This window comes from Octopus sinensis, linkage group LG3, assembly GCF_006345805.1.
Source record: "Octopus sinensis linkage group LG3, ASM634580v1, whole genome shotgun sequence".
Lineage (NCBI taxonomy): Eukaryota > Metazoa > Mollusca > Cephalopoda > Octopoda > Octopodidae > Octopus > Octopus sinensis.
The window spans coordinates 172,863,254-172,875,889 of record NC_042999.1 but is presented as its reverse complement, the minus strand read 5'-3'; the positions used below and the strand labels follow the sequence as shown (position 1 = coordinate 172,875,889).

The 12,636-nt window shown below is 35.4% G+C and overlaps 2 protein-coding genes across 2 annotated transcripts in view; one reads left to right on the top strand and one right to left on the bottom strand.

The window, feature by feature from the left end:
* LOC115209421 (CCN family member 1-like) overlaps positions 1 to 12,636 on the bottom strand; it is a 384,650-nt gene that overhangs the window by 134,834 nt on the left and 237,180 nt on the right. The window lies entirely within an intron of this gene.
* Positions 5,244 to 6,209, top strand: LOC115209422 (HMG1/2-like protein). The gene has a single exon (XM_029777836.1). It carries the CDS (start codon positions 5,359 to 5,361, stop codon positions 5,956 to 5,958), a length of 600 nt encoding a protein of 199 aa, XP_029633696.1. The 5' UTR covers positions 5,244 to 5,358; the 3' UTR covers positions 5,959 to 6,209.

Sequence of the window (12,636 nt, the reverse complement as noted above, 5' to 3'; positions counted from 1 at the left end):
CACAATGGGGCAAGTCTAAGTCCAGTGGTCTCTACAATTGATCAGTTACTATTTGAACCGAGATCACAAGTTAAAACCGTTACAATGGATATATCAATAAAATAAACAAGAAAAGAAAAATACAATGATATAAGTAGTGCAGGGCCGCTTATGTCTTTCAGCAGCTTAACGTTATGACATACATGAGGTAACAGTCAAAAAAGTAAATAGCCTCTGGTTGTGGTTATGGGGAGGCAACAAGTACAGGTAATTCAGCGATTTAATTAAAGGTATTATCAAATGAATTGGGACTTAACCTCGTGTATAGCGAATTGTGATAATAATTAGATATATACAGGCACGCAAGAAAAATACACAAATAAAAAGTCACTTACAATTAGGTGGTTAATATTTAAGACCAAATCATGTGTTAATTATTATCAAGTAATAAAACTCACAAGTTGCCAAAGTATACTAAAAATGCTTAATAAGCAATACATATACAATTTAAAAGAGTATATTGGCACTATATGTGTAGAGTTAATACCTGGTCCACTGGCAAATCAGTACTATGAGTAAAGTTTCCTTAATTCAAACAATTTACTAAACATACTTAAAAAGCAACAACAAATACCCTAAGATTACAATGAAATACTAATTAAATCTAATCATTAAAGATTATAAACAAAGGTATATTAACTCAAAATGGGTGCAAAAAATATAATTACATTTTAATAGGCTGTGCTTATATTACATTAACCTAAAATTAGATTATTCCAATCAATAAATCTAATAATTTAAAAATTATAAACAAATAATATATCAACACTAAGTGGGAGCAGACATAAAATTTCAATCAATGGGTTACACTTACAGTTCTACATAGTACATCAAATTTATACAAACATCTCCTGGTAAGCCCAACTAACATAGTCCCAGAAACAAGCAGACACAGACACAGAATGTATGGTGGGAGAGGGTGGACATAGAGTGAGATTAAATTAAAAAATAACATATAAAAGAAAAAATGAAATAAGATGAATAAATCAAACATGGGGCTAATATTATTCGCAAATATGTAGGGCTATAATGCGGGGGAAGGGCAGTGAGTGGAGGGAAGGACAAGTTAGTAATGAAATAAATCTAAATTCCAGCAAGTGTCGACAAATACATCTATGGTATAAAAGGTGCTAGAGGGTAAAGAAAGCAAACAAGATAGAAAATGCTAAAATTGAAATTTAAATAAAATTGAGGATTTGAATTAATTATATTGGATTTCTAGGCTTCTTTTTCTAGGCCATGTTTTCTTTCCTTTTCCTTCTTCCCTTTGTTTATATTGTATGTTCTTGTTTTTTACTCTGATGAAGCTCCGCGCCTTAATTCGAGTGTTCTATGAAGATAAATAAATTTATTCTCGCGTTTATTTATAGTCAGCGTTTTGGTAGTGGATCGGAAACGGCCGTAATATTTGTTACGTCACCCAGTTGTTATATCATGCTTTGTAATAAAAAAAAGCTATGAATGTGGTTTTCTCCATTTTCTGATTATATATATGTGTATGTGTGTGTATGTATGTATTATATATATATATATATGCGCGTGTGTGTATATTGTGTGTCACCATCACATGACAAATGATGTTGGTGTGTTTACGTCCCCATAACTTAGTGATTCGGCAAAAGAGACGCAATAGAATAAGTGTTAGGCTTACAAAGAATAAGTCCAGGGGTCGATTTGTTCGATTAAAGGCTAAATTACTGAAACTAGGAAAAGAATAAAAGAATACCCCCCCACACACACACATATACAGGGTGGCCGAAAAGCAGGTTTACTGTTATTCAACTTTCTCTTTCGCATATTAAAATATATATATATATATATGAAACCATTTCTCTATGATAATTTAGTTAATTATGTGAAGCTCCCCTTACCAGTTTGTAATTGTTTTTGTTTTTTTTACCGGTATTGTAAAATGTGAGCTACGGCAATCAATTTAAATAGAGAGCAAAGAAAATGGATTTCCCTTTTGGGGGTGTTGTAAAGAAGAAGGTTTATGAGAAGAATCCCCAAACAGTAAATAAATAAAAAGATTACATTTCTGACACATACACTGACATTGATGGAGATCGGAATTTGTGCTGCACTGTATTTCAGTCTGTTTTGAAGAGGTTTGAAGAATGTTGCAATGTTGAAGGAGGACGTTTTAAGCCGCTGAGACATTGAACATTGTCTGATTAAGATGTGCATAAACATGATTGCAAGATAGAAATTTCAAAGTAATAAAATATTTTAAAAGAAATTTAAAGTGCCTACGTGATAACTGTAAACCTACTTTTTGGGCCACCCTGTGTATATATAATTAATAGAAATCAGAGAATATACACAGAATATTCACATTTTTTAATCATACTGCAGTCAAATTACCAAGTTCTTTTTTGTCTACGTGGGCATGGATACATACGAAGCGAACCTATACATACATACATACACACACACATGAAACTTCAACTAACACGGCCAGCAGCAGCGGTGCTACCTACGATGGCAATAACGACAACAACAACAACAACTGTGGAGGCACAATGGCCCAGTGGTTAGGGAAGCGGACTCGCGGTCGTAAGAACGCGGTTTCAATTCCCAGATCGGACATTGTGAGTGTTTCTTGAGCAAAAACACCTAAGCTCTACGAGCCTCCGTCGGGGGTGGGGAACCCCGCTGTGCTCTTTCACCACAACTTTCTCTCACTCTTTCTTCCTTCTTCTGCCCCAAAGAAGAGGAACCATAGCGTAACCCACTATGATGTGGTAAACTTTCAGACTCTAGTCTAGATTGCGAATCCTCTGTACCCCAGGATGGTTCAGCTCTCCACCCGGTAAAAGTCATCGTTTACAGAATGGGGATAACAACGTAGCTTTCGCGCCCGTGCAACTGCCAGTTCTCTCGCGTGTGGTGGGTGTATATTCAAGTTGCCAAACGCATTCTTAGTAGATTGGATTAGGCTCGAATTAGAGATAATTTTTTGTGGCTAAATGCGTGAGTCCTGATTGGAAAAAGAAGAAGAAAAAAAGAAGAAAAAAAGAAGATAACAACAACTACCACGAAGGCAACATCGGAACTGTACCATTTTTTCGGGTCTTTGGACAGCAGTAGCACAATGGGTTGAATAGGATGGGGCTGAAGAGAAGGCCACACTTATTTCCTTATTGCCCACAAGGGGCTAAACATAGAGGGGACAAACAAGGACAGACAAAGGGATTAAGTCGATTACATCTACCTCAGTGCGTAACTGGTACTTAATTTATCGACCCCGAAAGGACGAAGGGGAAAGTCGACCTCGGCGGAATTTGAACTCAGAACGTAACAGCAGACGAAATTTTCACTAAGCATTTCGCCAGGCGTACTAACGATTCTGCCAGTTAGCCGCCTTAAGGGAAGGCCGCACTGCTGCTATGCACACAGACACACACACAAACAAGGACACAAGCGCATGCGCACATAGGGATACATATCTTAGAAGAACAGAATGCAGTAAGTGGAGCAAGAACACACACGAAAACGAAAAGCGGTCAAATATATGACGAAAAATTTCCGGATATGAGTTAAAATAATAAAATAGGAACAGCAATAAAGGAGTGAAGAAAAATAAATATAGTGCGTGTGTTTATTTGGCAAAAACAAAATGACCGTCCCAAATACAACAATATCTGTTTCAACACACGATTTCACATAAGGAATCTTGCAAAACGAATTAATAAACGTAAATTACCGCTAATCATCAATGTATTGATAGGAGTGTTTGTATTTCCCTCGGTGAAAAAGAAAATTTAAACGCTATGTAGTAAATAATTTGAAAATATGTCATTATAACTGAAAGCCCAATTTTAAGTGAAGAGTTACAAATATATATAGATGCATGTATTTATATAAATTAGATTTAATAGAATGTCGGTTTTCACCGATTTCATGTGTGGCCAAGAATTAAAAAAATAATTTTAGAAGGACGTCTTTAGCTTTTTCTTTTACTGGTTTCAGTTATTAGGCTTGCTGGGGGCCTGCCTTGCTGGGGTACCGTCTTGCTGGGGCTCTGCCTTGAAGGATTTTACTCGAGTGACTCGCCCCAAGCACTTTCTATTTAAGCTTGGTACTTACTATATAGGCATCTTTTGCCGAACAGTTAGGTTACTGGGACCAAAAACGCCAACACCAATGCAGATATGACACATACAAACACCTGTGTTTTATGTAGACGTGCAGCCTAGTGGCTAGCATTTGCAGTCACGATCGTCGGTCCCATTCTAGCTCCGGTGCGTTGTGTTCTTGAGCAAAACACTTCATACTACGTTGGCCCAGTTCAGTCGGCTGTAAATGGATTAAACCTTCAGTTTTCGTCTACTAAATCCACTTACAAGGATTTACCCGACCAGAGCTTATAGTAGAAAATACTTGCCAAACGTGCCACGCAGTGTGATTGAACACAGAAACATGGTGTTGGGGGAAATTTTCTTACCCGACAAACGCATATCTTTTATTACATCCTTCTCAATTTTACTGAAAAGGATTCATTTCAAGTAGAAAATTACACTCATGAGTTAAGGACGTAACTCATTTTAATGCTTAATTTACAATGCTCGTTACTCTTATTACGTGGACCTAATATAATTTTCATTAATTATCTCCGGTTGTCATATGTGAAACTAGCAAATAATATTGCATTCTTGATTTTATTATTCCGGTCATAGGTATAATTGATTTAAGATATGAGGGAAGGATTATTATAACTTTAGCCATTCAATAAAATTTGGGCTTTTAAAATATTTAAAGAAGAAAAGCACAAGGAAAATGCCCGAAGAAATTCATTAATTTGAAAAAAATATTAGGAAACGTAAAAGATTTGAAAGTGTGCAGTTTAAATTCACAATACCGCCTGTAGGACTTATTTGAGAAAATGGTAATAAAGATATGAAAAAAATACTTCTATACACATTTATTGGACATTTTTTGATGTTTGCTTCTAAATAGAAATTCAAATATCAAAATACAAGAAAGATAAAGAGGAGAGTCAAAACATAATATTCGATAGTTCCTATATACTGTTATATATTAAATGTAGGAGCGTTGGTGTGCAGTTCATCTTATTGTTACAGGTGGCAGCTTTATTGTTTTTACATATTCAATATTAATGGGTAGTGTATAATATGTAAATTATATTGGAGGCATATATAGGTGAATATTTTTTCACACAGTTAGTTTGACTTCAGAAAAAAAGCACTGGTGGAGAATAGAAAACGGCTGTTTTTAAAATTGAACGAAAATAAAGAAAGCACAATTTGCTGTTAAACTACGTGATTTTTGCTGTTTATTTGGCTGCGATATAGTTTGATGGCTGAATACCCAGATATGGAAAAGAAGAGCCGCAAAAAAGCAGATGCCTCAAGAAAGAAAGAAAGTGACCCTTCGAAGCCTAAAAGACCGACGACAGCATACTTTTACTACCTTGCAAATTGCCGTGCAGAAAATAATAGACTCGGTAACACTCCATTAAAAGTGACTGAATTCTCTAGGATATACGCCGGGAAATGGAAAACTTTACCCCCTGATGAGAAGAAAATATATGAAGACATGGCCTTAAAAGACCGCGAGAGATGGCTTCAAGAAACCGGAAAGCTGAACAATGATTCTGATAATATGAAGCCAAAACGTCCCCAGTCAGCTTATTTGATGTTTTTGAAAGATTATCGGAAAAACAATTCCGGTAAAATGAAGGCATCAGCCCTAATTTCGAAAGCCGCTGAAGAGTGGCGCATTCTTCCAGATATGAAAAAGAAAGTTTATACAAAACAATTCCTCGAGGACCAGGCTCGATACCAACAAGAGAAGGAAAATTACGTGAATGGTAAAAAAGATGAAGTTCAACTGGCAAAGCGACCTCGAAGAGAAAAGTTTCATAACGAAAACTTTGAAAGTGAGGTTGATGTATAATTTCGTTTGTTATCACCTCGTTCTTTATTTGGAAACAAATTTAAAATATAAATTGTTTTGAATTACACAAAAGACACGTTCTCTTTACGCACGCAATGTATTTTAAAGTTTCATCCTTTGAAGTATCTTCCCATAATGGGATTTTGGGACACAAACCAACATTTATTGCCTTAATAGTTTTGTACTTTTAACTTATTTACATGTAATTTTTAAGTGCATTAAATATCTTTTAAATGTTAAATAAAATCTGATATCGCTCGCTCATACTAAACAGGCCTTTCTATGTTGGTATTGTAATAATGGTCACGTTATACAATTTTTAAATTGTACAAAATTTAAATGATTTCCGGGGTATAGCTGTATACTTAATCAGTATTTAAAAAATTGATCCAATTATATTGGTCGAAACATCGTTTTTGTTCTTATACGCTTGTAACAATAGATACACTATTTCATTAAAAGGGTTTAAATAAACTTCAATATTAATCTACGACAAAAGATTAGATTTAATTTGGAGAGACAGTAAAATATTTATTGAAATGTTAGAGATTTATCATCAGGTTAATGTTTTAGTATCATTCCATGTGAAAATATAACCCGAGACCAATTTGTCAACCAGCTCTTAAAGTGTTGGAGTGGGTATCTAAGAACCATAAGCCAACTATAAACATCATGTAAGATACCACATTTTAACGGTAACTATGCTTATTTTCGACAGGATACTGCGTCTTTAAATGTTCGTCACTCTGCTATTTATACATTCACGAGCAAAATGCCCCCAGTCCAATGAACGGTTCTGAATCCTATCTGCTGAATGAAAAGCAATTAGTGTTTTCTTTTCATTAAAAAGTAATTAAGCATGCCTTTATTGCAATAAAATTTTTGGTTTTGTTAAACGAAGTGAAGGTAAGAAAAAAAAACCTTCTTGAGAAACCAAATAGTCTTTCTTTCTTTCATGCCAAGTTTGAAGAAAATATCTCTTTTGCATCTTACATGTTTAGTCTCTTTAATATACTGCATTTTGCCGCATTATTTCAAGACAGCTGGCATTTTTTGCGCAAACTGCACGTACATTTTCCTCGCGTACGTCATTTTTGCAAGACTTATAGACGCTCTGTATCTACTTATCAAATTTGAGCGCAATCGGATGGAGGATGCTCGAGATCCTAGAAAACACACACAGGCAGACAGAACGGATTTTATATAATAGAAAATGAACAAAAAGCAATAGGCCCATATGAATTATTTTACTGTACACGATGGTACTAAATCTTTTGACCGGGAGGGGCAGATTCGGTGTCTCCCGTTATGCATCAGGTGACTAAAATTTCTTTTCAAATTTCATCAAGCGGAAATAGAAATCATTTACTAATTTAATTGTTGAATACATTAGACGTGGAAACAAGTAGTACTTTGTAAGCTATTTATGAACACTTCAGTCATCCGCTACATGATTTAAAATATTGTAGTGAGTATTCTCCCGACAATTCACGATTACATGGCTTGGGCTTGAAATAAAAAGGTTTTACTTGAAACCTGAGTTCCTTCTATTCTGTCTCTTACTCCACATCAATGCTAATTAAAAGATTATCCAGATTGGATATAGGTTTCTTTTTCTAGTTCAGGCATATCACTATCTAATCCTTTCGAAGGATTTTCTTTTCTCTGAAAGAATATTAGTTTCAGCTATTTAAAAAGTACATTATTCAGTTTATATATTGTGGGTAGGACTGAGGTTTCGAATTTTAAACATTTAGATTACATCGATTTGAGGTATGATCTACGATATCATTCACTGTGATGTTTCCTCTTGCAAAATTGTCACATTAAGCAAATTTGCGTTGCTCTTCATTATACTAAACGGAAGGGGTTCATTTACTTTTACAAGCAAATGTATTAGCATTTGTTTGTAAAACATTGTTGAATATAAAGCTTTGCTATAATTATACTGAGTTTCTTTAGGAATAGGATTGATTAATGGTTGGTGAATGCTCTGTAATTTTAAGGTGAACGGTAATTGACTGTGTGCGTAATTGCCAATTATTGTATTTACAGAAAAATTCCAGAAGCCTACTATTGCTCGAAGTTTAGAATCGTGAGCTTTTAAAATTACTCGGGCTTTTAGTGTATGAAACCATGATCTAATCCAATTACATGTTTATAAACCAAGATGAAACCTCCCTTTAATATACTAACACAGACATTCTCATAGGTGCTACAATACCGATGCTGCAACGGAAAATCCACCGGCAGCTAAGACGGTCTCTATATATACACTCAACTTGAGTGAACGAAGTAAGTCCATAGTTCAATGCATATGTCTTAAATTTAGGAAACTTTGCAGAATGGAAAGCCAGGATGGTCGCAACTGAAATGCCTTTAGTCATCACAGGGCAGTCACGGCTGATTACGGGTTTAACAAAAAATAACTGAAATGAAAATGTTGAAATAAAATGACCAGTATTTTCACTTTTCCACTTCTGTAGGAGGTTGAGGTGAGGAGCAAACCGCCCAAAGTGAGACGAATAAATGGTAAGATCCTGTCAAATTAAATGTTAGATTGAACGCTTAATTGCTATACAGTATGTACAAAGACATTTGTGGGGAAATTGGTCAAATTAATCATTTTCGACTTTTGCACACCCATACATATTTCTAACCTCGTCATTGAAGCTAGCTTTTCAATCAATCACGAATAATTAATGAACCGAATTTCTCAGTGCCATTGATTGTGTGTAGGAAAAAGTCTTGATGTTGATCATAATTAGCATGTTATCTTTTGATTATCTGATTTGAAACGTGAATAATGAGAAAAGTATGTATTTAGTTTCTATTTCCGATATATATATATATATTCCAAATAATTACCTCTAATTAAGTTGAAAGCTAATTTCTGCTTTTTTCTCAAAATATAAACATATATAAACTATATAGAATAATGCATCATAATCAAATATTCTGCAGTGTTACTGGGTTAATTTATATATTAGATTTGAACACCAGTTACTGTTGAACTTTTAATACATATTTGTGTGTCTCCTATACGTTACAAATAATGTTCAAATTTCTCCAAATCCAAACTTTAATTACCCTATCGAGTTACTAAGTGAAATAATGTATAATAAGAAATATATATGGTGATGATAGATAAGCCATATGTCCAACTATTTTAGCTTCTACATAAATTTCTAAATGCCAAGGATTGTTTGCCACCGAGTTATAGTTTCGCAAAACTTAAAATTGAAATTACTCTGCCTTACTTTACATTGAAGATTAAAAAAAAAAATCATCGCTAAGCATATGGAAATGAAATGTCATGGAGGAGTCGATTAATGGAAAACGCTGTAGAACTACTGATCGAGAATATAACAAACATTGGTTTCATATTTTGGCTCAAGGTCATCAAGTTCAGTGAACGTGTTGAGTAGATTACACCGACTCAAAAGGCAGCGAGTTGGCAGAAACGTTAGCACGCTGGGCGAAGTGCGTAGCCGTATTTCGTCTGCCGTTACGTTCTGAGTTCAAATTCCGCCGAGGTCGACTTTGCCTTTCATCCTTTCGGGGTCGATAAATTAAGTACCAGTTCCACACTGGGTCGATATAATTGACTTAATCCGTTTGTCTGTCCTTGTTTGTACCCCCTGTGGGTAGTAAAGAAATAGAAATAGGTATTTCGTCTGCCGTTACGTTCTGAGTTCAAATTCAGCCGAGGTCGATTTTGCCTTTCATCTTTTCGGGGTCGATAAATTAAGTATCAGTTACGCACTGAGGTCGATACAATCGACTTAATCCGTTTGTCTGTCCTTTTTTGTCCCCTCTGTGTTTAGCCCCTTCTGGGTAGTAAAGAAATAGATTACACCGACCCCATTGCTCAAGTGGTACTTATTTTATAGTGCCCGAAAGGATGGGAAGCAAAGTGAACCTTGGCGGAATTTGAACTCGAAATAAAGGCTGACGAAATGGCACGAAACGTTTTTCTCGACCGGCTAACAATTCTCCTAGCTTATCGCCATACAACATCACAAATATTCCAAAATATAAGCACAATAAACAGCAGTTATGTGACTCGCGCAACTGTTGAATCTTATGGTGTAGGTTACCTTATAGGCCATGGTAAATATACACGGTATAGTTTATATAAACAGGCTATGGTAAATATAAACTATACAGCTAATATTCTGATAAAACACATCTTATTAAATGCTTTTGGATATTTATTTTACCCAACAAAGGTGTTTAATAGTGATTATATGCAGTAATTTCGTCAAATTCTGACTTGATTTTTCAAATTTGATACCTTATCACCTTTTATGGGGTTTAAATGTGACTTTTGAAATAACTACGAGGGCATGCTGAAAAGTTCCTGGTTAAAGTTGTTGCGAAAGTCAAGTTTGGGGGCCCAAACTTCCGAGTTCTTTTGCAGGGCTTAGAAAAACTGAAGGAGCACTGCAATAAGTAAGTGAATCTCAGGCGGGAATATATATTTCTCTATTGCCCACAAGGGGCTAAACATAGAGCCGACAAACAAGGACAAACAGGTTTTAGTCGATTATATCGACCCCAGTGCGTAACTGGTGCTTAATTTGTCGACCTCGGCGGAATTTGAACTCAGTACGTAACGGCAGACGAAATACCTATTTCCTTATTGCCCACAAGGGGCTAAACATAGAGGGGACAAACAAGGACAGACATAGGTATTAAGTCGATTACATCGACCCCAGTGCGTAACTGGTACTTAATTTATCGACCCCGAAAGGATGAAAGGCAAAGTCGACCACGGCGGAATTTGAACTCACAACGTAACGGCAGACGAAATACGGCTACGCATTTCGTCCGACGTGCTAACGTTTCTGCCAGCTCTCCGCCTTTTCAGACGGGAATATATTGAATAAAATTTTAATTAACTGATCTTTCTATATTTTCTTTTACTCAAAACTAAGAAATTTCTACAGCACATCGTAGGAAATACTCAGAGGCTGTGTCGTTGGTTTGCTTGGATGCTATGTGTAGCAAAATGTAGAGAGGTGAAGCTACTTAAAAGAAATTTAAAAAGAAAAATGAGTAAGACAGCACACTCGGCAGTGTGTCGAGCTTTATGTTTTACTGTCGTAGTCTAATTATGTTCATCTCCCTTCAAATACATATATCGGTTGGGTCAAATGTTATCTTTCTGTATTGAAATAATTTTCGAGTGCTCGTATGATCATATATTTCTCTAAATACGTGAGCTCTAGCTTTCTTTATAAATACTTATTTAATCGTAAATCTCAGGGTTCATAATCCTCACAGACCATTCCAATGTAGTGATAAGCGTGAGTTTCTTTAATCTAATTCGTATGGAGGTGGTTCCAGATAACCGGATTTTCAATTACAAATAAAATCTTCACAATAATGTGGACAGAATAGTTTTAGCATGGGATTCTGAGAGGCAATATTATGCATATTGCTAATTTAGAGGATAGTAAGAAGGTGATAGAATGGTATGTGTGACTAAATAGCACATCTGAGAGATCTGATAGTCGTACATTGAATGCAAAATGAAAATTTTATAGAGATTTACAAAATTCTTTAAAGTTTAATGTATAGTTAAGATCAAAAATTTAGTCATCTCGAGATCTTGCGTTTCGCGTGAGAGCAGATGGGATGAAGAAACTTTCGTCAATTAACCAACAGAAAGAAAACAGCATTAATTCCCACGAAAGACCTTATGCACCAAAACAAGTAAATTTTACTAAATTAAGTTAAAAGTTTAGTCCATATTACGAAGCCAACAAGGTGCCGAATCAAAGAATATAAAGATTTCTAATGTCTGTGACAGCTATTAAGGCTTCAATGCAAAACACACACACACACACACACACACACACACACACACCACACACACACACACACACACACACACAAATAATGCAGTTTTTTCAATTGCATGAACTAAAAGCAGGAGGGGGACGGGATAAACTACCTGCATCAACTTGCTATAAAAGCAGATGGTAATTTTACCTTGGCTTACTGTCAGTGCAAGTTTTAAAGAGCGCAGTTCGATTTTAACAGTGTTATTTTTTCAATGCTATATTGGAAGTGGCAAAGGCAACAACGCAATAGAAATTGCGAGAAATATTAATGCAATATATGAAGATCGGACAATAATCATAAGCCAGTGTCAACTGTGACTTCAAAAATTCTGAGCCAGAAACCACAGCTCAGAAGACGAGCCTCAGCCTAGAAGAAATGTAGAGCTCGAGCAGTGCGTCCTGCAAAACCTAGTAGAAATAAATGCCATCGTAAATGTAGAAGACCTAGTAGAAAAGCTAAGTAGGTATTCAGATAAACTAGTTTAAAAAAGTAAATTCGTTTTTTAAAATTGAAGCTAGTTAATAATTGCAAAACAGAAAAGGAAAAAGAAAACTGCGGGAAGCTTTTCTGTAATTGGAACGAAATCTTCCTAAATTTATTTTATTTTAATTCTGCTTTTCTAAGTACTGTCTTCAATAGGATTATTAAGCCGTGTTTGCAATATGACCTTTACAGATACACTTCGCCAAAGGTGATGTACATTCAAAGCTATATGTTATGGGGCTAGAGAAGCCCCATTATTAATGATTGATGTTTGCATATATAAGGTCTTCGCGAGGGTACGATTTTGCAAACATGATTTAATAGATAGGAAAGAACTGGACA

What these genes read in the sequence shown, in the direction of transcription:
- LOC115209422 (XM_029777836.1), top strand. Translation starts at nt 5,359, where the DNA reads ATGGCTGAATACCCAGATATGGAAAAGAAGAGCCGCAAAAAAGCAGAT.